This window comes from Vespa crabro, chromosome 19, assembly GCF_910589235.1.
Source record: "Vespa crabro chromosome 19, iyVesCrab1.2, whole genome shotgun sequence".
Lineage (NCBI taxonomy): Eukaryota > Metazoa > Arthropoda > Insecta > Hymenoptera > Vespidae > Vespa > Vespa crabro.
Genome location: NC_060973.1, coordinates 67,306 through 91,566, shown reverse-complemented (window position 1 = coordinate 91,566; position 24,261 = coordinate 67,306). Strand labels below are relative to the sequence as shown.

Genomic DNA, 24,261 nt, shown 5'->3' with positions numbered 1-24,261 from the left:
GCCAATGCGGTCTTAACCAGTCATTTCCGGATGTTTATTTTTCGTACACATTGGCTAGAAGACTTTGCGAAAGGGAAACTCGTTGGTCAACATCAAGGACATTCGCGTTGCCAAAAATATTAGGGCGATCGTTCGCCAAATAATTTTGTTTTCAACCTATTTGAAAGTATCGAATGAACCATCTAAGGAATAAGTCAATGGTCTCGATTAATATAAGAAATAGTTTCTTCTTCGTCTTTTTTATTTTATCTATTTTTCTTTTTTTTTTTCTTTTTTTTTTTTTTATACAATACGACCTCAACATACACGAATTAGAGTCGATAGAGTTTTGTTAATTAAATTAGAACTTGCAATTTGCACTGAACGTTGAAAATTATAATAATTACGAAACAACGTAAACATTGTGTTTCGTCGAGTCACAACATTCTACGGATGAAATTGTTAAATAATATTGGAGTTTTCTTTTCCAAAAATGATCTATTACATTTCATATATCGATTCGAGTTTTATTAATTTCTAATTCCCCGATTTTGGAAACTGTTTGAAAATCTCTTTGAGACTATAGTAATTTAATGTCGTCTTTGTAAAATGGTAATATTTCGAATCATACGATAACCGCACACCATTAATTGCGTATCGCAATAAGCGTCCCATTTTTTTCACGCGGTGTAGTTGTTATCGGAAGGTCGGCTAAGCCTGACTAAGGCTAAGGTACAATGAAAAAAAAAAAAAACGAATATCTGTGAGATAATATATGTCATGTATACTTTCGAAATTTATACTCGAGAAGTAAATTGAATGAGCGCGTTGATTTTGAAGACGTACAAATGAATATACCCATATACCTATCTTCGTTCTATCGTGATCTACCACGTTGACCTTATTAATGAAACAAACATTCTTATTATCTACACTTTGAACGGTAGGAAATAGAAAAATTCCATGATAAATAGTATTTTAATCACGTTTCAAAGAACAACATAGTGAAAACACGAAAAAAGGGAAAATGATGGGGAAACATATCCAACTTCTTTGTTTTTATTTCTTCTTTTTTCGCTCTTCGAGAATATCTCTAAGTAGCTTATTGTAGAAAATATCCAAATATCTTTAGAATTTGGTTATCTTTGCTTTTTCCATTTCTTTCTTTTTCGGTGTAAGCAAGCTGAGTATACCACACACTAAAAAGGAAAATTCGAGTTGAAGATTGATTACAATTTTTTAAATTGATTAATATCATTAGCACTCACCAAAAAGTTGTAACCCTACCAATATGATGAGGATCGTGCAATGATTATCGATCAATATTCCGGTCATCAAGTTTCCCATCATTGCGCCTAGCCGACTGGAAAATGAAGCGAGACCGGCTGCTATTGATCTGAAAAGAATCAACAAAGAGAAATATCGCAATTATTAACTTTTTCTCTCTCTCTCTCTCTCTCTCTCCCTTCCGTTTATTATCTTTTGTAACGATTGATCTCGGACGATGCGAATGATTCTTATCGATCGATTAACAAAACATTGCTTACAATAGAAACTTCTACACGTATTTGTTATCGTACATTTTTGTTTCGATCGAATTTGATTTTCTTCGACAGATATGATCGATTAGGCGAAGTAAGATAATACTCTATATAATGCTCTATAAATAAACATGCGAACCGAGAAAAAATATACGACGCATAATTGTGTATTTGTATCTTTTGATAAAGATCTCGCAAGAGAAATCAATGTTGTTAGATATAAAATTCTAAAAATAAATGAAAATATATTAGACGTGTTAAGGTTGCGTTTAAAGTGGTGCATAAGTAGTTTAGAATAATATGAATAGTTAAACTTGTCTATAATACTCATGGCATAAAATACCTTAAGTGAGTTGGATAGAAGTCGATCAACATACAGGAGACAACGCTGACACAAATTGATGTAATGGATTCGAAGATACACGAGATGATTAAATTTTCAACAGATGTTTTAACAAGTAAAATACAAAACGATACAAAACTGGCTATTATCGTACCGACAACTAAAACAAAAAGGAAGGCTGACATGATAAATCTAGACCAATAAGTGTTGACTAATCAAAATGTATCATAATAATAAAAAATAATAAAAAATATCTTCGAGGAAAAAGTGTATCGACGCAAAGTATACTAAAATCAATACGTGTAAAAAGAAAGTCTAAGTATATTGATTTGTTTCCATAATCGCATTGACGATGACTTACCTAAAAAGAATTTATATCCTAAACGATTTATTAAGAGAGGTAACGTAAGACCAACAGGAACTCCTGATAATGCTAAAATAAATGCGTATAAGAAGACGCTGCTCTGTATCGGTGTATTGCAACCGAAGGGATCCATATTCGTTACCTAGAAAGAATATGTACATATGTATATATATATATATATATATATATATATATATATATATATATATATATATATATATTAATGTGTGTGTGTGTGTGAGATTGTAAAAAGTTTATTTATAATTGTTCGCTCACCGTTTCGTTGTTCTTTTCAAATGCGACAACGGTGCATACCGTGGCCGATCGATTAGGAAAACGTTCATGAAATTCGGCGTATCTTTGGAAAAGATCAGGCAACCAGAGAAGCAACATGTAGTAAGAAGTCATAATCAAATATGTGGCGGAACATACGATGAACGTCTTATGCAAATATGGCTTTCTTACAAGCATCAACGTTTGCAAAAATGTATTCGTTATGGTAATCTTCAATGACTTTGTTTTGATCGTCTCTTCTTTCTCGTTTATCTTTCCTTCTAAACAAAAGGCCAGTTCTGAAAGCAACTGGTTTCCACAATTTTTCAAATTCGTCTATTCAAATGAGAAGAAAATTGAGTATTAAAAATGTGAAATTAACGGTGAAACGTTTAATTAGATTTTCAAGAATACTTGACGAAAGTGAACTTACCAAATATTTTTCCAAAGGATTCCCCGTATTCTCCGAATACATTTTAGCTAAAACCTTCAACATCTTATTATTTTGTCCAGTCTCAGCAAGATACTTTGGAGTTTCTGGGAAAGATGATAACCAGATTCCAATTGTAAAAGATGGCAAAGAACAGATCATGATGAACAAGTTCCACGAGCGAAAGGAAAATGTGTTAGTCTTATATTTTATATCCAACGGGACTATAGCCCAAGCTACGCCTGAAAATATAAAAAGGATGTTATGTAGAAAAGAAACAAAAAAGAAAAAAGAAAAAAACAAGAAAAAGAAATAAATCCAACGAGAATTGGAATACTTACACGCTACGATCACCATTCCCATTACCCATGCCGTTTCCATCCATGAGAGAAACAAATCACGCTTCTTAATTGGTTGAAATTCGGCAAGATACGTATAGAGCATCGTTAACTGTCCACATATACTGAAAATTTGTTAATGCAGATAGTCTACGGATGAAATTCTTTATGGCGTACAACGTACGCAGCTCGATGAATTCGCCGATAAGCTTTCTCGTTTGTGTTTTTTTGATCATACTAACGCCAGACCGCTGATAAATTTGACTAACACGAAGCCCCAATAATATGGTATCAGTGATGCTAAAAATTCGGAACTACCGTGAAGGAAGAGGGATGCCAGGAGAGAAATTCTTCGTCCTTTGGTATCAGCAAGGCAGCCCCAGAAATAAGAACCCGTCAACATACCTGAAAAGAATACATTCATTTATATCTGCAACCCAGCAGGCGCAATCAATTGTGCGGATTTTCTATTTTACCTAGCATGGTCAATACAATTAGGTGACCTTTGTCTTCCGTTGTCATCTTAAAATCGCACGCTGCCGCTGGTAAAATGAATCCTATACTCATCATGCCAAAGGCAGCGTTCATACAAATAAGAGCAGAGACGGCCAATACTTTGAAATTGAACCTTCCAAATCCTCAAATGAAGAATAATTTAAGTACACTCGTTAATTAATAATAATTATTTGATAGTTAATAATAATAATTAGGTATTCAGTTTGTTTTATTCGTGTTATCTTAGGTATGGGTCAGGTCATTTTTTCTGCCTAAAATATAATTTCAAGTTATCATAAAAGGAAGTAATTATTAAAGTCATAAATATGAGAAGAAAGTAGTTTATTTGATTTCATCTAAATTTAGTTTCTTCTTTTTCTTTTTTATCAATAATTATACTTGTCTCCTGATAAATTAATAACTAAAAATATTAGATAATTAAATTTAAATAGAAAGTGAGTTTCCAATGAAATTTAAATACAAAGTAAAGAATTAGTTTAACGTTTAAGCAAAAATATTTTCTTTATCGATAGATCGAACGATTACGATGTAGAAAGATTGATCGATCGTTTTCTCCTCTTTATTTCCTTAACCGATTTTAATCGATTTATTAACTCGTATACCATTCCGTTGACACTTAATATCACGTTGTTTACAAGTGTGTCACATAAGCAGAGCCAATCGATTAATAGAACAAGATAGAAAAATTATTGTTTGTAATAAAATAATCATGGGAAATAATTTTTATCGTTCCATTCGCTTATCTATATGATTATCGTTATGTTTTATATTCTTCATGGAAAAATAAGAGATATATATATATATATATATATATATATCTTATATATATATATATATATATATATATATATATCTTATATATATATATATATATATATATATATATATAATCTATATTCAATGGAAAGTCGTGAGTTTTGATTTAAACATAGAAATGTATTAGATTTCGTTCTTACATTAAATGCCTTTACTGAATTACATATCGTTAGAAAATATCATGAAAAAGCTTATACAATTGATGTGTGTGTGTGTGATCGAATTATGGCAAATATTATGTAACATACCTGTCTCGTTGAGAGCATCTTGCACAACGATTTCATCGGTTTGCCGGATATCTGCGAATGAGAAAAAAATTCACACTCGTAATATTATTTTTTCGCGAGAAATGAATTCATCATATTTCAAAACGTAGTCCCCTTCCACTCTCAGAATAAATACTTTATCCTTACCTACTTTGAACTTTGTCAGATGACGATGATGATGATGATGATGACGAGGAGGAGGAGGAGGAGGAGAAGAAGGAGGAGGACGAAACAAGATATCCTTAACTCCGTGTTCCTCGCTAATCAACGACATTTGAAAACTTGAATATTTCTCACCGTAGCCTCAATAAAAAATTATTTCTTAATGAAGAGAATTCGCTACAAGAGAATATATTCAATGTCAAATGATTAAAATATCACGAGGAGATAAGAAAAGAGGCTATAAACAAAACTACAGAAATGTGTCGACGAAGTCGTCTCCCCTTGTCTTTTTTCACTAACTCCGACGTTCATCGAAACATCCAGTCAAAGTCGAAAGACTAGATCGGCTCTATTATAAAGCGATCTCGCGACACTGCGTGCGTTTATATAATTATATCGTGCAGTAGCACGTGATAACGTTTATCGAAGACGTTAGAGAGAAATTCCCGTTCAATAAAATCACGCGATCGTCGAGAGTAAGCAACGGATTTTAAAATCGCAGCTCTTGTATTTTCTTTCTCCCCTCTTATCCCATCACCTCCTCTCTAGCTCTCCAATTTTCGATAATGTCTCCGCTTAATCATTTAAGATAATGATTAAAATCTTATTTGATTTCATCTTTCTTAAAGTTAACAATTAGAATGTCACTGGCATTTACATTAATACAGTTATTCAAGTTTAACGAAACGAATTTAACTCTTATCATGTGATATTATAGAACGTCAATATTTTGCCGTCAATATTATTTAGAAAATCCACGTTGTTTCTTGATGAACGTAGAATTTTGTACAAAGTAATATCACGAATTTATTAATCCGTGCGACATTTTCTCAAAATAATTTATACTCGTATGGATCGTAACTCGCAAGTAAAAACTACTTGGAATGTGAATAAAAAGTGATCGTTACGCTCTTACTCGAAGCGAGTGACTAGCACGCAAGTAGCCATCGTCGATTTTGCAAGAGACTATTTTTGTACTCGACGTACTCCATTAAATAGAAACGACGCACAGTGTTACCAGATACCCAAAAACGTAGCCAATATATAAAGGGATTTTTCAATTTTATTGAAAATCTTGGTACGCAAAAGTTTTCGAGGTATGACGAATTTAATTTCAATAACGAAGTTTCATTTCATTACTATTCGATTACTATTCAAAAGCAATAAAGTTCCATCTACTTACAATATAATCATTTTATATGTAATAAGTTGTTTCCGAATTTTATAATAAGTACTTGTAAATTCGATAACGTAATCTGTAAGTAATTGATGTTGGAAAGGTCCGAACCTTTTACAAATGCTATTGAAATTTTAAGTGTTGTAAATGCGGATAACTGATTGCATCGTTATTATATCGGGATTTTAACTTTTAATATATCTCAATCTATCTCAGTCTATCAGACGAACCAGCAAGCCTTTTATATATTTTATACGTTATAACATCCCATACACGAGTTTTAGTTTTTATTAAGGTAAACGTTCAACGTCTATATTTTATCAACTGCGCGCGATCAAATCAACTCTTGTCCATAGCGACCCTCGCTTGTCGGACGAATCTCTCCGCAAAGGATTGAAAATGCCCTGTGATGCGAGACGTCAACTGAACAACGATTGATGTTTCATGAAAAGAAAATCTCGTTCTTGCATTTATATCGACTCTGGCTAAATAGTTTCAACTTTGTTGATTGTTCATTCACGTGATGCTAGGTTGTATCGAGTCGATCGTTTCTTTCAGGTAATAACTTTATTGTTGACAACTATCTAATACTTTTATTTCTATCGTGAGATTACCAACGAGAGAGAGAGAGAGAGAGAGAGAGAGAGAGAGAGAGAGGGAGAAAGAGTATCTCTGTTATATCATAATCGTGAAGACAGAAGAGCTTTCTGATATATTTTAAATAAATTTTATCAATCACATAGCAGTATATTAAAAGACGGATCGATAATCACGAATGTGAGTCATCAGAAGAAAGTTATTGTGTGAATCATTGAAAAGAGAAAAAGAAAGACTCGTCGTTAGAACGATTAACACTTTGATTAATGTCATTGATGTTAGAAAACGAAACAATATATTAGAAAATGTTGAAAATCTTGGAAATTGTAAAGCCTATGGGAATCTTTTCTTCTTCTTTTTTTTTTTTTTTTCTTGCTTATCTAGTGATAAATTTACCTTTCGTCACCTAATCTACCCCTATACTTTTAACAAAAATTATTTTTCACAATATTGTAACGATGATCACGATTCAATAATAAATCTTACAATATGATTATTATTGGTATTATCCTTGTTTCGTACGCGAATCATACGTGATACACCTGAGTATCTTTGTTCATTCGAAAAACAGCAAGGTATTAAAAAGTTTTATATTTCTTGTATATTTCCGTCATGTCATATTGAATTCATACTAAAACAGGGTGACTTTGTCATAAAATAACAATTTTATGATTATATAAGTTATGAAGAAAAACATGAATTTTTGAAATATCAGGTATTCTATTCGAAGCTTCATCTGTGAAAGACAAAAAGAGAGTGCTTCGATTACATTATTAACTATAAGCTCATTGTTTTCTTTTATAACTTTTCTTTTTTCATTTACGTCATCAATTAAGTCCGGAAATCATGATAAGATAGCATTTTTTAGATATGGTCCCAACATATTTTTGTAATCGTTATCGTACAGTTATTTTCAGATGTCATGTTAAAAGAGTTTTGTTGTCGTCTCTAATGTTTAAACGACGAGATTGAATATAGCACTTTCAACTTAGAAAAAGTAAATATATATTATACATACACATATGTATGTAGGATTAGGAAAATATTCATGTATGTGTAAGTATCGAAGGAGTGCTGAAAATGAAGTTTGTAAGATAGAGGCGTAGCTTTGGAGTGTAAGTGATATGAGAGATATGTAAGCGAATGTGTTGTATATGAGTGATAGAGATGAATGTTTATGCACATGCGGAGATTATGCGACGTCTAGGACCCTTATCTGAATGTGCTTTGTCTGGACGCAGTTCGTAGGCCCGCGTCCTAAAAGATATATATGAATGAAAGAAAGCGATAATGAGCGAGCGAAAAAAAGAAATGATAAGCAATATAAAGAACTAAGCGTGAGTGCGGTGGGTACAAAGTAGAGATCAGTGTAGTACAGAGTAGATCAGAGTCGTACGGAATAAACGTAATTAAAAGTAATACAAAATAGATCAAAGTAGAGTGAATAATACAAGAAAGAAGAGCAGAGTAAAATAATTGAGTATTGAGTGTCCAACGAATGTACAAACGATACCAAGTTTGTATACATTGGGAAACAATAGAGAAACTGTTAATATCTTTTATTTTAAGAAAAGCATTTATTGCTTTCCAAATACTGTGTAGCAGTGTTTACATATGTACATATCTATGATTCATTTATAAAAAGTCAATTAAAAGTATTGGCCATAATAAAAGAAATACAATAAAATGAGCGTATTTTTTTCTTTAAGAGTCCAGATCGTACTCATTACTTTTTCGAGAAGTACTAATGACGCAAAAGATCATGTAATTCTTTTTTTAAAGCCTGACGATGAAAAATAACAAAAGTGGATGGATAAAGGGAGAGAGAAAAAGAGAGAGGAACAGAGAGAGGGAGAAAAAGAGAAACGACAAAAGAAAGGAAGAGAGAAAAACAGAGAGAGAGAGAGAGAGAGAGAGAACATTTCTAGGAAAACAAGAAAAGTAATTTACGTTCTTTCCCTCATCGGAACTTCCACGATCGATCGAAGAACGTCGCTTAAATCCTGCAGAGCTTTCTTTTTTCTCGCGTCTTGATAAAAAGCCGAGAAGGACGGAAACGATTGAGTTCCTTCCGTCGTGAGAAATAAAGTTACGAAGAATGATTCTCATTCTTCTTCCTAAAACGAACAATAGTAATAATGGTAGATGCATAGAGACGCAAGCAACAAACTAATATATAACTTAACCTTCGATTTCCGTTCTTCGATAGTTAATGAGCGAATTGGTAGCGAATAAATCCGATGATCGAAACTATAATAATAATTAAATTTGTAAAGTTCGTGGAATCTGGAAAGATTTTCATATTTCGTCATTGTAAATATATCTAAGCCGTTACACACGAAGATTTAAAGAAAGGAAAACAATTTGATAGAACGATAATGCGTTGAATAAACTGTACTAGCTTTTATCCCCGAGCTTTTGTCTTGATCGAAAGAAATGTTGCTCGAAGATTGCTAGTGGATGGAGACATTCGAAGCTTTTTGTGATAAACAAGCAAATCGGATTTAAGGCCATGTTCTTTCTTGATTGAACCCCTCTCTCTCTCTCTCTCTCTCTCTGTAATATTGATACATAAAGATAGATAGTTCACTGTTACAGATAGTTTGTATATGTCTATTACTTACTAAGTAAGAGTTTACTCGGAGACAATCACATATGAAAAATACGTAAACATTTGACAAACTTATCCCAAAAGCTACCGTTTTTCTTTCGATTGGAACGGTTAATCATTATTAATTACATAAGAAAAAATAGTAAACAAGCAACTTAACAAGAGTTGATTCGAGGTAAATTTAAATTAAATATTACATTATTTAGAACCAGGTAGGCAAATAAATAGAGATTCTAGATCCTGTAGTAATGAGGAACAATATCTTGTAGAAGTTCTCTCGCAAATAATAATATCCAAAGCTTAACGGCGTACATAACTTTCTTTTGTACGTAACTTTCAAAACATTTATTTGTTTTTCTTACATTTTTTGAAATCGCATAGTTTTTAGAATATTTAGAAAATATTCCAGGTAAAAATTGTGAAGTTGGAGCGATAGTAGCTATACTGTAACTATTGCAATCAGGTAATGTTTTCAAATCGAACAGCTCTTTCATCTCCTAACTTTCTTTTTATATTTTTAATCGTTTTATTCTATTATAATTCTACTATGCATGAAACAATTACATGTATGTGTGTGTATATATATATATATATATATATATATGTGCGTGTGTGTGTAAGTTTGCGGTACCAAAAAACTGATAAGATTCTTCAAATACGAAGAATAAAAAGCAGAGCATATAACAACTCATGTACAACAAGTCACAAAGGATTCGCCGTAAAATAGAAGAATTATCTGTATTAAATTTAAGGATTCCTCTCGAAGAATTTTTTTCTAAAGTATTTACTTTCATATTTTAAATAAAAACGAAACAGCGAGTTTTCCCCAAAGAATGATGTAAAAAGAATGTAAGAGTCTGCCACTTTGCGTAGAAAGAAAATTGATACAGATTTTGCAAGAAATTTCATATAATTTGAGCTTTTTAATAATAATCGATACGCATATAAAAAATATTATACGTTCGTCAAGATTTGATTTAATGGTTCAGTTACAATGGAGTTCGTACTTGTGTCATTCCAATAATATCGCTATTTGGACGATTTATCGATTATTTATACTTTCGTGAAAATTCTAATTAAAGTCAAAGATATAGAAGAAATAAGATGCTGTCTTTAAATATCGAACTGGCTTGTAATACGGAGCTTTTTGCCAAGGCCAACTACGCAACAAGACCTACTTAGTAAGACTTCTTTCGACTGACAGCTTGCTATAGTTGAATCGATTCAATACATCATCGAATAAGTCTCTCTTCCTCTCTCTATTTTTATGGATTCTGATATATCGTTTAAAGGCAATATAGCATTTAAAATTAATACTATTCTCATTCATTTCGTAAAGAGATATGTATTTGAATTAAAAATTACATTACAAGGATATTTAAAAGTTGTTCGAGCATCAAGCACCGATAAAATTATTACTATATATCAACATACGAATGAAAATAGCTTGCAGAAAAGAACATCAAGCAAACTAAATGCAAATACATAATTTCCGGAGGAGGAAATTATATTTACGTCCTATAATAAAGCCTTCGAACGTCGAAGGTTGCGAATGAAACTCGTTTCTTCATATACATAGCTTTCTAAATACACATAACTAAACATCCATACACTCAATCTATACATAATACAATAAACATATATAGAATACAATATGAACATATATGTAATAAACTAAACGTATACGGAATGCATCAACTAGAAACATATATTACATGTATACATATTAATAAAGTGACATATAGGAAGTACTTAAAAATTTTCTCTAGCAGAGAAATGCTTTGGATCTTTGGTAAATGATTTCGGTTCCGTTTCCCGTTAATTTTCGAAAAGACAAGCTTACATTCATACGAATAAAGCTAACTTCGTCAGTTACTAAAAGTTCAACTTGTATTTCAGAGCTGAGCAAGGTGAATTTGTATCGTGAAGGTGGAAGGTGGTGAGAACGCTGGAACTCTAAGCACAGAGAGAGAGAGAGAGAGAGAGAGAGAGAGAGAGAGAGAGAGAGAGAGAGAGAGAGAGAGAGAGAGAGAGAGAGAGAGAGAGAGAGAGAGGGTAAGGGTAAGGGTAAGGCTAAGGGAGAGGGAGAGGAAGAGGTGAGCTTTCGCTGGAGCTTTCGCGGTAGCAAGTTTACGGTGATGTCAGTCGAGCGGCGCTTCTCGACAGTGTGTTACGCAAGTTTTGTACGTGCCAGAAGAAAGAAGCGAAAGAGAAAGCTTTCGTAACGTTTGAAAATCAAATTCTAGCGGCGTGTATAATCAAGTCGAGCAAAGGATCTAATAATCCGTAATTAAATAAATTCAAAAGGAGATGCGCATATTTGAACAAACTTGCTCGTTTTTCCATCCTTCGTGATATAATGAAAGGACGAACTCACGATTGAGTTATTATCAAAAGTGGTCGTCGAGTTTGAACAGTGAACCATGGTGGATAAATTGCACGAATACGAAGGTTTCGCTGGTAGAGTTCACGACGTTCGTGATAAAGTAAAGGAGAGATGGGACCTCTTCAAAGAATGGAAAAGCAGTGTACCTCTCGATCAAGGCCTACCGGGTGTCCTGAATCATCTTCGTGGTCCTCCCAAATTGGAAAAAACCTTGGAGGACTATGCTCATATTTACAGGTACATATGTGTATCATGTATCGTTCGTTTTATGATAAAGAAAAAGAAAAAAAAGAAAAAAAGAAAAAAAAAGAGAAAGAAAAGAAAATGAAAATATAATATTTGTATTGAAAAAAAATGTATAGAAAGAAAACACGCCGCGAATTGGTACGGGTTTCCGCAGCCGTCATGGGAATCGAATTTTCTTACGCCGCCGAGACGGCTTTCGTTTCGCCTACTTTATTGAAAATCGGTGTGGATCATCAGCACATGACGTTGGTTTGGGCTCTGAGCCCTCTCGTCGGTTTCTTCGTTACACCGATCTTGGGTAGCGTTAGCGATCGTTGCAGATTAAAATATGGTAGAAGACGACCCTTCATTCTTTTGTTAGCGATTGGAGTTCTGATAGGTGAATGATCAAATTATATGTGACCTTCTCGAAAGTTAAACCGATCATATAATGAAATTTACAAAGAGTCGAATAATGTCGGTTTAACTTCCGAGAGTCTCATATCTTGGGAATATTTGTCAAAAATCAAAGGTTTTAATAATGATTATCTTATTTTGAATCACACGTCAGGATTAATTTTGGTGCCAAATGGCGAGAACATGGGTTATGCGTTCGGTGACATTTCATCGTGGAGCAATCATACGATACCAATAGGTCATCGAACGACGGCGAAATCATCAAAGGATGATGACGTACCGACGTTGAAACCATCTTCACATTCCTGGGGTATATTTTTTACTATCTTGGGCACGGTTCTTCTTGATTTCGATGCCGACGCTTGTCAAAGTCCAGCCAGAGCTTATCTTCTTGATGTTACTATCCCTGGTAAAATGATAAGATTGAATTCATTGGTAATATTTACATATGGCATAGTCAATCATTAAAATCTATATGGATGAATAGAGGATCATGCCAGAGGATTGAGTACATTCACCATAATGGCAGGACTTGGTGGTTTCATGGGATACGGATTAGGTGGTATCAATTGGGATGCTACGGCGATTGGGATAATGTTAGGAGGACACCTTCATGCTACTTTCACATTAATCACTATCATTTTCATAATATGCGTGGCTTTTACCATTACGAGTTTTAAAGAGATTCCTTTGGAAGTACTCGAAAGGGACCAATATCAGCAAATTCAAGAAGAAAAGGTATCGTAAAAATTTATTCGATCTCGACCTCGATCTCGATTCAAACTAAACTTTGTAAACATTTTCTAGACCGAAGAATCCAAAGGAAATGAGTACGATAAAATAACTGGTGAAGAATGTACTTCGTATGGTGCAATTGATAACGAGCAAGATGCGTGTATGACGAAAAACGACGTGAGTGATACCATTACCTTCTTTTCTCTACAATTTTCACTTTTCGCATATTTTCCAGGAATTCGCGTTAAAGCCACTTCCAGTGCAAGAATCCATGAAAAGACCAGGCGAGGTACCGATGATACCCGATATGCCCATTCAAGATACGAGTCAAACGAAATATGAAATGATTGATGTAGAGCATGATCCGAAAGTTACCTTGAGAGAATACCTTATGTCTATCGTTTATATGCCTCATAGTCTTCGAATGGTTTGTTTGACCAACCTATTCTGTTGGATGGCACATGTATGCTATTCTCTATATTTCACTGACTTCGTTGGCGAAGCTGTTTACGGCGGTAATCCTCAGGTTAAGAATTTCATTATTTATTACCGGTAATTTATTATCCACCAATTCGCGTAAGAGAGATGTAAAGTGATCTATCAGAATGATCTATCAGAAAATTAGATCTGTTCGATTATAATGATTTTGTTAATATATTTTATAAAATATTCGCAACCGTTAAATCGACGATTTATTTATAGGCTCCTGATGGCACGAAAGAACGAGAATTATATGAAAGAGGTGTTCGTTTTGGATGTTGGGGAATGTCCATGTATTCTTTATCCTGCTCGTGTTACTCGTTGATCATCGAGAAGCTAATAAAACGTTACAAGTTAGTAAAACAATTTCAGCTCCGCTCACGACCCGAACCAATCCAGCAATGGTGATTCGTTGCATTTCTTTCCAGAGCTCGCAAAGTGTACATTTGTGGCCTGCTGTTTTACAGTAGTGGAATGATGTTGATGGCTATCATAAAACATCCTGCTGGCGTGATAATATTCTCTTGGACGGCTGGTGTTATGTACTCCACTTTATTTACCATGCCTTATTTATTAGTTGCTCATTACCATGCTTCGTCGACGGTGAGTATGGTATACTTTTTAATGAAGACAAAAAGAGAAGAGAAGAAAAGAAAATGCAAGTGTTCTAACATCTCCTTTGTAGTTCGAAATTACGGTCGAAGGAGAAGCTATTCAAAGTGCCGGCGTTCGTGGTCTTGGTACTGACGTCGCCATCGTTTCTTCAATGGTCTTCTTAGCGCAGTTTTTCCTTTCTTGCTGTCTTGGAACTATAGTTAGCGTGTCTGGGACAACGACGGCAGTGGTTTGCGTAGCAAGCGCTTTGGCGGCCTTTGGGGCTATCTCGGCCACGCAAATAATGTACCTGGATCTTTAAAAATAAAATCAAATAAAGATGGTGCAGTCGGTGCGCGACCGGTACCAAATTCAAAGGACCAATAAATAAATGAGCATTTAGCTGAAAGTAAGTATATTCGCTGACATATTTCATGACCAGAAATATTTCGTGCGCGTGAAAGCATTCATACAATGTCGTAAAATTTACATTTGTCGTACGTATAACGGCATAGCACAAACGATCTTCGGTCAGTTTTGAAAATTGAAACTATTTCGAAACTATTGTGAATTGAATTAATTATATAGAAAACACATTATTATATATATATATATATATACTATAGGATCATTAATCGGATAATTGTATTAGAGAAAAAAGTAAAATGAAGTGTTCCAGCATTTATATGTAAGCTCATAGGAATGAATAAACAGGATATATCTTATCATCGAGGTAAATCGATGTTTTACTTCGAATTGCAAATTCGAAACGCAGCACGAATCTTCAACAACAGGAACTCACTTATTTTCTCTATTTGTCGCTGGACGTATGAATTGTTATCTAGCAGACCCTTGTATATAAAACAAAAATTATCAGTAAAATAATATTGAAATTTCTCTGATATATATGGATAATAAAAATATCTGATACTTGAATGATCTCGTATTCTTTGTTATTGCAATGTACTGGATAGGAGAAAAATATTCCCTCGTGAACACCGTATGAACCATCAGAGTATACACCCATGCAAGTCCATTCATCTTGTTCTGTCCCATACCACAATAATTTGCAATGTTCTGCAAGTGCATATGCGAGTGATCTGATATACCAAGATCTATTCGATATATTTTCCAGTATCTAATTAAGAATATCCAATATTCACATATCAAATATTCTAACAATTGTATGTATTCCGATGGTAAATTATCGATGATTTAACCATACCCTTGGTAAATCTACTTTTAGCCATGCACGTAAACAGTCATTAATAATAACATCTTTTTCAAAAGACATGTACCTACAATCGGGAAACGTACTTTTATTATCGGTACCCCATAAGATAATATTTTTAATTTGATCGACCCGACAACCAGTTCGCGCTGCTATCTAGAAGTTCCAATAAAATATCTCTTGCTTGTTATTCAAAAATAATTACATACTACTGATTATGAAATATATAGAAAGCTAACATGAGCCGCGCACATTTTCACGTTTAATTTCGATAAGGACGTAAAGTTCTTCTTAGGAATAGATTTCGCATAATGCGAAATAATAGTAGCTGTTATATTTTCGAGGACAATTACTTTTACATCTCTCTTTGCATACCTTTCTAAGGTTTCACCCTAAAATAAAAGTTATCGTCAGATACAATTATACGAATTTAAGTGAAAATTTATCGGTACATGAAATTTTCCAATTAAGGCACACTCCTCGAAAAATAAATCTTCATACTCTTCGTTCATAAATTCATATCCTCTTGCTAATCCAATACAAAATACAATGTCCGCATCTTTAAAAGCGATCGACGGCTCATGCGTACAAATAATTCCTATGTACATCAAAGAAAGAGGAAAACGTTTAAAACGTTAAAAAAAGAAAAAACATGTATATGCATATGTATATATATATATATATATATATATATATATATATATATATATATATATATATACATATATACATATATACATATATACACATGTACATAGAACTTGGGCAATAAAAAGTTCTCTAAAGGCTGACTGACCATAGAGCTGAGCCGGACTGAATTCCGTAAGCTCTATTGCAATACTTTCTAAAAATAATGCTTTCTCAAATGTTTCGTAAACAACTAAATAAATGAGTTGATCCTTTTCAAATACGTTGTTAGAAAGAATTCGATACATTAGAGCGTGAGCGATTTCTGTGCTAGCTTCGGTAACCACAATTCGTAAGACATTGCGATCATCAGACGAATCGTCAAAGACAATATTTTCATCGTCGTCCACGTCGTTGACTAAGACATCCATGACAGTTCTTCTTCCGTCTGAAGCGACTTGAACGTATGCGTTTTGTACATTAGTAGATTCGACGAAAACAAATGGTAGCGACGAGATACTTTTAACGCTACTGCTTCTTTGAACTTGCGTTGTTGCTTGGCATTCTTCTCAAGAGAAAAAAAAGAGAAACGTAAAATTGAATATTTCTTTTTTATTTCCCCGTCATAATTTTGATTTGTTCGTGGAACAAAACAAGTAGTTTGATATTTTTAAATATATAATTTACTGAATTGTTCCTTATTAAGTGCGAAGATTGTTAATAGCTTTTTCCAAAACATCTTTCCTAATGCGAGGATAGTCAGAATTTTGTCTCAATACTTCGTTGCAAGCTTCTATGGCATCCGCATAAGATTTTCCCTTGAAGGAACAATAAGCTAATTTGTAGCCAATTGATAATTTAGATTTACCACCGAATTTCCATGCTTGCGCATATCGCAGAGAAGCTTCCCGATAATTTTGTTCTTTCTCAGCGATATAACCGGACAATTCGTGAGCTCTCACGCATGTTGCATTATGTTGTAAAACGCGTTTAAGTAGCTCATTTGCTAGATCATACTTGCTCGATTGAACATAAATATCTGCCAATAGCAACCAACATCGTTCCAAATATTCGGCATCCTCGAAGGTCCAAACGTTTTTGCTAACACGCTTAAGATGATTTCGGGCGCGAGGCGTTTGTTTTAACAAGATGTGCGCCGTTGCCATCCCTAAGGCTGGTCCGACGTGATCTCTGAGTGCTTCTTGACTGGCCAAATTTGTACAATCCTGCAAAGCTTTTTCGATGTTTGATTTTTGTTTCGTAGCAAGAAGAAAGAAGTTGCCGAGAAGCCGATGCGTCAACATCTCATGTTGACTACCCCTTGGATTTAATTCCTGATAAAGCGATTTTTAAGAATATAAATTTCCACCTTAATATAGTGCGTATCCCTCCTTGTAATAATATACCTGTAATAAACGATAAGCAGTTTTCAGGGCCATTGTTCTTGAATCTTGATATTCCGTATCTTCGTCATTGAAAGCTTCATTGGACAATGAAGAATCGTCATCAGGATCCAAGCAAATTTCTATCATATTATAAATAGCTTGTTGACCCCATTCAGGATCACGCCTCGCATAATTGAAATTTCTAAGAGCCGAATTTAATCTTCCCATTCGCCAGTCCAATAAGCCAGTGCAATAGTAAAAACCAGCCTCCATATTGTTAGATTCCATTGCCGTTTGCGCTTGACTGAGCCATTCATATAAATCATCCATATTTCCTGAAAGGATTCATAAGGGCATTCGAAAAATGATCACAAATATAACATTTCATTCAATTAAATAATCAATGTAAAATAATATAACCTGTCCTGCGTGAAACTTCTATCAGTCTAGCTAATGCTGTCCAATACATTGGTTTTTGTAATAATAATTGACGAAAATGAAATGCTGCAGTTTCAAAATCAACTTTCCTAAATGCAAGATCAGCCATCATAACAGATGCAGCCACGTTATTTGGATCAGCCTTTAAAAGAGTAGTACACGTTTGAGCACATTTGTCCAAGTTGTTTATCTAGAAATTGTAATACTCTTAAGTACTCTATTGTCAAGTTAGGATTTTTCACACAAAATACAATGGATATTTACCATTATTATTAAGATTATACGATTACCTGCATGTATAACTTTGCCAATGATAATAATGCTTTAATATCGGCTGGTTTATAACTCAAAGCTTCTTTATAATATAATACCGCTTGATCGTAATCTCTTATAGAAGATGCATGGTCTGCCATCGTCACGCATATGTCCGCTACTACATGCTTTTGTTCAATTGCGCTCGAACCCATGGTAAGACGTTGTATATACCTCGTTTGACTTTCTTTAGCTTCTTTCAGCACAGAGAGTGCTGCTTGTATATTACCAGCTTTCTCACGGACTTTCGCAAGTAAGAGCAATTGTTGTCCTCGACTTTCTAAACTTTCCAGATCGGATTCAAATCGAGCATCTAAAAAAGAATTGTTTTGAATTGTAATAATTATCTCCGTTGTTGTCGTGTTGTTGTCGTGTTGTTGTTGTCGTTGTTTCGTTATTAAAATTAATAACCAAATATACTTAATTCTCAATTCCTCCAACAAAGTAGCTTCAGCCCTGTCGTATTGTTTCATTTTAATAAACAATTTTGCAAGATCCAATTTTAAATCTTTACATTCTGCTTCTTTTATCATATCCTTGTAATAACTAATAGCCTCCATATATTGATGAGTTTTTATCAACGCCTTTCCCATTTTATTTGCTATTATTGCCTTGTCTTTTGGATTTTGATTCAATGCTTGCTCGTAGGCTTCGATGGCTCTTTCTGGTTCTTGTATAGAAATGTATGCATCGCCAAGCATACTATATGTATTAGGACCAGGACAGTTCTCTACTAATTCTCTATACGAAATTGATACATATGAGAGCGTAGAAAAATATGAATCCGTTAAATTAGAATATTATTAAAATAATTATAAAACCGTACCTGAAACATTTTGCAAAGGCTTGCCTGTCTCTTTTGTACTTTAAATGTATTTGAGCCAATTTCGTATGAGCTTGTACATAATAAGGCTCATCTGGCTTTACCTTTGCTAAATGTTCTATTGCTTTTTCCAATTCTCCCATTTCCAAGTACAAGTCCGCGTATCCTATTGTGGCCTTGCTTTCCTCTCCAGTACCTTGAAGTACTATTATCGCGTCTTCCATCAGTGCTAATGCTTCGCTAAATTGTTTCATTTTACTGTAAGCAGAGATTAATTCAAGATACAACATTGCTTTATCTTGCATAGAAATTTGATTAACTTCTGTAATATTTTTATTTCGCTTCAAGCCTGCACATAGCATGGCCAATTCAAAGCTTTTTATACAATTTTCAAAATCTCCATTCTCTTTTTGTATAATCCCGTTAACCACGTGATAAATCGGATCATCTCTAACTTTAAAATTGTAACTCAGGCCAACTTCTAAGCTTTGTAGAGCTAATTGATAATGACCTTGATATGCCAAAATTTGTGCCATTAATAAATGTCCCTGCGCATTGGTAGAATCGACGGAGTCCAAAAGTTTTCTTAAAATAGTTTGAGCTTTCTCCAGTTTTCCACTTTGCATTTCGATTTTACTTAATATTAATAATACATTGGTTAAACCAGGACATGCTTCTGCAAGTTTTTCTAATAAGTCTAAAAGAGGTTCTTTTTTGCCCTCAGAGCTTCCTTCATCCATGGATGATGTATCGTGAACAGAATATGTTAAACGTTCCTTTCCTATTTCCATGCATAAATCAGGATTTAAATTCGTCAAGTATTCATATCCATAAGAGATGTATTCACAATCCTTTAATAAAACTTTAGCTGCCATGTTTAAATACTCAAGTCCTTTCCTTTTATCATCCTCGCAAAGTATCGACGACATGAACAATAATTTAGGACTGACCGAAGTCGATTGAATCTCCATTAAAAAATCAATTTGTTGTCTAGCTAAAACTCGTGCGTTTGCAGAATTATCTAATAATTGACAATGTGCCAAACCTATTAAAGCTGGGAACGATGACTCCTCTATACGTGCATTATTCCTATACCAATGTTCGGCCTCTTTTGTTTTTCCCAATAAAACATAGAGATTCCCAAGTTCAACCATTAATTCTCCGCAATTAGAATTCTGTTGTAACATTTTTTCAGTTACCTTACACAATTCCATCAATATATTCTCATTTCTACATCCTATGGATGAAAATAACTTTATGTTTCTGACCAAAAGATCAATATTCTTAGCTTCTACAAGAATTAAATTTCTCAAAAATAATTGTAAGTGTTTTAAACTTTCATTGTACTCTCCGTCTTTGCAAAGGGCAACGACGCAATGAGCTTTTATTGCATCTAAATTATTAGGATCTATTGTTAATATTCTATTAGCCGTTTCAAGTACTTGTTCCCAATCTTTCATAGCTAATTGATTAGCCAATTTTTCTACCAGTGGAAAGCTTAATTTCGGATAATGTACTATTAATGAATTCAATATAGATATTGCTCCTGTATGGTCTCCGCAATATTGTTTATATCTCGCGGTACCCATGAGAGCATTGAAATGCCTACTATGTGTTTTTAAAACTATATCAAAATAGTCCATCTTTGTATGATTATCCTCCTTTACATACAATTCCACCCAACCTTTTGCCAATAAGACATTTGTATCAACAGGATTAACTTTATATGCTCTATCAGCATAGTCTTTAGCTTTATCAATCTTTTTGTACAAAAGTAATATCAAAGCGGACAATGATAGTGCGGTAGCTGATGCTTTTCTTCGTTCTTCTCTGATTTTTACATCGATTTGCATTATCGCCGATTTGTCTCCATTTGTGCTCACTTTGTGTGCAAAACTCTGTATAAGCAATCCTGGTAATGAAACTTCTGTGTTATTCATTAAACTGCCACTTTCTTTAATAGCATCGTGTATCCTTCCATTTAATAAATAGGTAAGACTAAGTAAGAGTTTCAGATGATCACTCGTTGGATAAGCGTCACATGCCTCTTTGACATGATTAAGCATTTCGTTATAATAAAATTGATGGCACATCCACTCGATCCATGTTATATATTCTTGCTCTTCCATGATTCTTAATGATTCTACGATCTTTGATTCGTGAAATGAATTCACTTGTACACAACTTTTTGGTAAGCTTCTTTCTATCCCTTTTCTTTTACCATATATAAGCAAATTGTTATATCTCAAGTACGCGTTGCGATATAATCCTTGCTAAGAAATAAAAATACAAGCCTTTGTAAATTTACATTTAAATTACATGCAATTGTTTGTAACATACTGCTACATGAATGTAGATTATTAATCGATCTATCTTCCCTACAAACCCTGGGTACTTTGACATAAGCTGAAATGAAAATACTATATATATATATATATATATATATATATATATATATATATACATATATACATATATACATATATACATATATACATATATACATATATATATATATATATATATATATATATATATATATATTGTCTAAGGTTAATGCACGCATATGCACATTCATGGATCATTAATATATATCTAAACTCGTTGCACGATTAATAAAACAATCAAAATTAATTAATATATGCATTACTAATATTACCTTATATACAAAGCAGTTACTTAGCAACCGTAAATAAAAACATATTGTTATAGATCTTATTATGCATTCTTCTAGTTATATTTGTTACATTTAGAAATCACACTTTTACGTATTTATGATTCGCACAAACTACATATTTAACAATTTTATTCGGGATATATTGGTTCCGTATTAGAATTCACATTTAATTTATAATCGCGGGAAAATGAGAGGAATAGTCATTGGTAAAATAATTTTTAAACATGGATACCTAACAGAAAGTGCAACATTTTTGGACTTTCCCTCGTGGTTATGGATTTCGCGTAAAATATTATTTTAAAAAATAAATATATTTTCGGTACTTTTTATTTTAAACTTTCAATTAAATTTAATAAATGATTAAATGATAATACTGCGTTTACCTTCTAAGTGAAATATTTTACATAACCAATGACAGTTCGGCCGACACAATGGCCGAAATCAGTTGGAATGCCAGCTTTGTATTTTCTATCTGGTAAATCAACAAATCGTTGTTTCTACAATTAAAAAGGATAAAGTTAATGAAAGTTATTACTTTGATCAAAGTTAAACAATACTTTTATATTTATTTGTAGGAAACAATATAATCTCAGAAATAATAGGAAATTTTAATTTGGAGAAATTAAATCAATATGAAGATGAACGTCTTCCTCTGCAGTATATTAGTAATCTTAGCTATATCAAATGCAAATGATTCGAATGAGAATAAAAAGAAATCATGGCGTGATAAAGATATAAGAGATATGACAGATGCAGATTTGGAACATTTATTGGATCAATGGGAGGTGTGATAACAACTAATAATACGAAGTCTTTGGCATTCCTTTTTTTTTTTTTTTTTTTTTTTCTTTTTTTTTTTTTTGTCAATAAGCAATAAATATATTTTTAACTTTAATTAAATGTAATAAATATTGGCTCTTACATTGTCTCATATATTATCGTAATATTATAGGAAAATGAAGAACCTTTGCCACCAGACGAACTCCCCGAATATCTTAGACCAAGTCCAAAAATAGATTTATCGCAGGTACCAGAATTAATATTACAGTTTTTTTGTTTCTTTTTCTTAACGAGAATCATACAAAACTGAATATCAGATATTTTCTTTATTCATTAGATAGATGTCTCCAATCCTGATAATGTGCTCAAAATGACGAAAAAAGGTAAAGGTGTTATGATGTTTGTGGATGTAATGGAAGATATTTCACAAGATCAAGCAGAAATTGTAATGCGCATTTGGCAGAGTAGTCTACAAAACAATCATATCATAGCAGAAAGGTAATCTATATTTGTAAACAGATATGATAACTTATTTACAAGATATTATATAACTTTCATAATTACTATAGATATCCAATTGATCTTAAGCGATCAGTCTTCTTATTCCGGGAAGGATCTCAAGCTGTTGATGCCAAGAATTATTTATTAGAACAACCAGAGCTGTCTCATGTAATGCTCGAAGGACAAACGTACTATAGGGATAAGAAAAAAAATAAAGACAAGGAAATAAAAAACCATAGACCAAACAAATCAGAATTGTAAAATATTAACAAAATAATTTCAGACAATATCAACTAAAAAGCATGATTCTTTTTTTTCTTTTCTAATAAAAATACACGAATTATTTTGATTAATATATTTTTATAACTTTAATATTTGTATGTTACTTTTGATGACAAGAAAGGTTAATTTTTGGGAGAAATTACATCTCATTGGAATGTCCTGTAATGATGACATATGGAAAATAAATCAAAAGGGATATATCAATGATTTTTTTAAATTACAAGTTACAATATTTATAATGTAAATTGAACGAATCAATTGTAGACGTATCATAAAGCTATTTCAAGGAAGAGTGAAAGAAAGAAGAACGCTTTAGGAAATCAATTGTTTATCGAATGTACAATCAATTTTTATTCGATTCTACCTACAAAATAGAGATCATGAAGATGAATATATCGGAGGAAATTGGAAGAATATATATGTCATGGCAATTCTATAATTAAAATTTGTTATAAGCAAAAGAAATTAATTATGTTATTTAAATCATTCATTATATAGTATAACGAGTAATAGAAAATCTATTCATAGAGAGCATTTTTCTGTATCAATTACAACAAGATTCATAACAACAGAATGAGATTAATCATTTACTTAAACTAGATTTACTGACTGTAGGATCAGTCGTTTGCGCGTTGTTCATAGCTTTTGCTTCTCTTTGCAACTCTTTTACTACCGTGGCAAGAGCATAAGGGTTTACCCCATTTTCGCACAGCCTTACGCAGATACTTAATGTTGCTGGATCTAAGTTTGTATTGAGTAGTTTAGAAATTTGAAATAATGTTTGGAACGTTTTACGAGCCGCATTTACCTGATGGCTTACAGGTTCTGGCATGCTGGCTCGATTTTGTTCCTTTCTGGAAAATAAAGTCAATTTTTTACATTTAATTGAAGTAAGAGGTTATATTCACACAATATATCACATATAATTCAAAGTCATTTCAATTATTTGCATGGG

At 33.0% G+C, this 24,261-nt stretch overlaps 5 protein-coding genes across 7 annotated transcripts; 2 read left to right on the top strand and 3 right to left on the bottom strand.

The window, feature by feature from the left end:
• Positions 1 to 938: 938 nt before the first annotated feature.
• LOC124430845 (synaptic vesicle glycoprotein 2B-like) lies at positions 939 to 8,441 on the bottom strand. The gene is made up of 11 exons (XM_046977979.1): positions 5,014 to 8,441; positions 4,849 to 4,899; positions 3,745 to 3,906; positions 3,511 to 3,673; positions 3,272 to 3,393; positions 2,934 to 3,172; positions 2,504 to 2,836; positions 2,225 to 2,369; positions 1,864 to 2,023; positions 1,248 to 1,375; positions 939 to 1,178 (listed from the first exon to the last, which is right to left on the bottom strand). The coding sequence occupies exons 1-11, from the start codon at positions 5,138 to 5,140 to the stop codon at positions 1,108 to 1,110; spliced, it is 1,701 nt and encodes a 566-aa protein (XP_046833935.1). The 5' UTR covers positions 5,141 to 8,441; the 3' UTR covers positions 939 to 1,107.
• Positions 8,442 to 11,488: 3,047 nt separating this feature from the next.
• Positions 11,489 to 15,186, top strand: LOC124430842 (proton-associated sugar transporter A). Its single transcript, XM_046977973.1, has 9 exons — positions 11,489 to 12,036; positions 12,162 to 12,424; positions 12,596 to 12,850; positions 12,929 to 13,179; positions 13,249 to 13,353; positions 13,412 to 13,702; positions 13,879 to 14,009; positions 14,085 to 14,259; positions 14,342 to 15,186. Exons 1-9 carry the CDS (start codon positions 11,837 to 11,839, stop codon positions 14,570 to 14,572), a joined length of 1,902 nt encoding a protein of 633 aa, XP_046833929.1. The 5' UTR covers positions 11,489 to 11,836; the 3' UTR covers positions 14,573 to 15,186.
• LOC124430837 (tetratricopeptide repeat protein 21B-like) lies at positions 14,649 to 22,235 on the bottom strand. Of its 3 annotated transcripts, XM_046977954.1 has the most exons (7): positions 21,726 to 21,829; positions 19,070 to 21,339; positions 18,668 to 18,984; positions 18,222 to 18,556; positions 17,914 to 18,121; positions 17,515 to 17,828; positions 14,649 to 17,442 (listed from the first exon to the last, which is right to left on the bottom strand). In XM_046977954.1, exons 2-7 carry the CDS (start codon positions 21,193 to 21,195, stop codon positions 16,810 to 16,812), a joined length of 3,933 nt encoding a protein of 1,310 aa, XP_046833910.1. In that variant the 5' UTR covers positions 21,196 to 21,339; positions 21,726 to 21,829; the 3' UTR covers positions 14,649 to 16,809. The 3 variants fall into 3 exon arrangements, with proteins under 3 accessions (XP_046833910.1, XP_046833909.1, XP_046833908.1); XM_046977953.1 differs by lacking the exon at positions 21,726 to 21,829 and adding an exon at positions 22,127 to 22,235 and having other exon boundaries at positions 18,222 to 18,984; XM_046977952.1 differs by having other exon boundaries at positions 18,222 to 18,984.
• LOC124430755 (malate dehydrogenase, cytoplasmic-like) lies at positions 14,997 to 16,539 on the bottom strand. Its single transcript, XM_046977752.1, has 6 exons — positions 16,278 to 16,539; positions 15,934 to 16,079; positions 15,857 to 15,873; positions 15,476 to 15,548; positions 15,182 to 15,388; positions 14,997 to 15,101 (listed from the first exon to the last, which is right to left on the bottom strand). Exons 1-6 carry the CDS (start codon positions 16,537 to 16,539, stop codon positions 14,997 to 14,999), a joined length of 810 nt encoding a protein of 269 aa, XP_046833708.1.
• LOC124430853 (LDLR chaperone boca) lies at positions 22,082 to 23,771 on the top strand. Its single transcript, XM_046977996.1, has 5 exons — positions 22,082 to 22,218; positions 22,319 to 22,528; positions 22,696 to 22,770; positions 22,861 to 23,021; positions 23,093 to 23,771. Exons 2-5 carry the CDS (start codon positions 22,376 to 22,378, stop codon positions 23,283 to 23,285), a joined length of 582 nt encoding a protein of 193 aa, XP_046833952.1. The 5' UTR covers positions 22,082 to 22,218; positions 22,319 to 22,375; the 3' UTR covers positions 23,286 to 23,771.
• Positions 23,772 to 24,261: the final 490 nt, after the last annotated feature.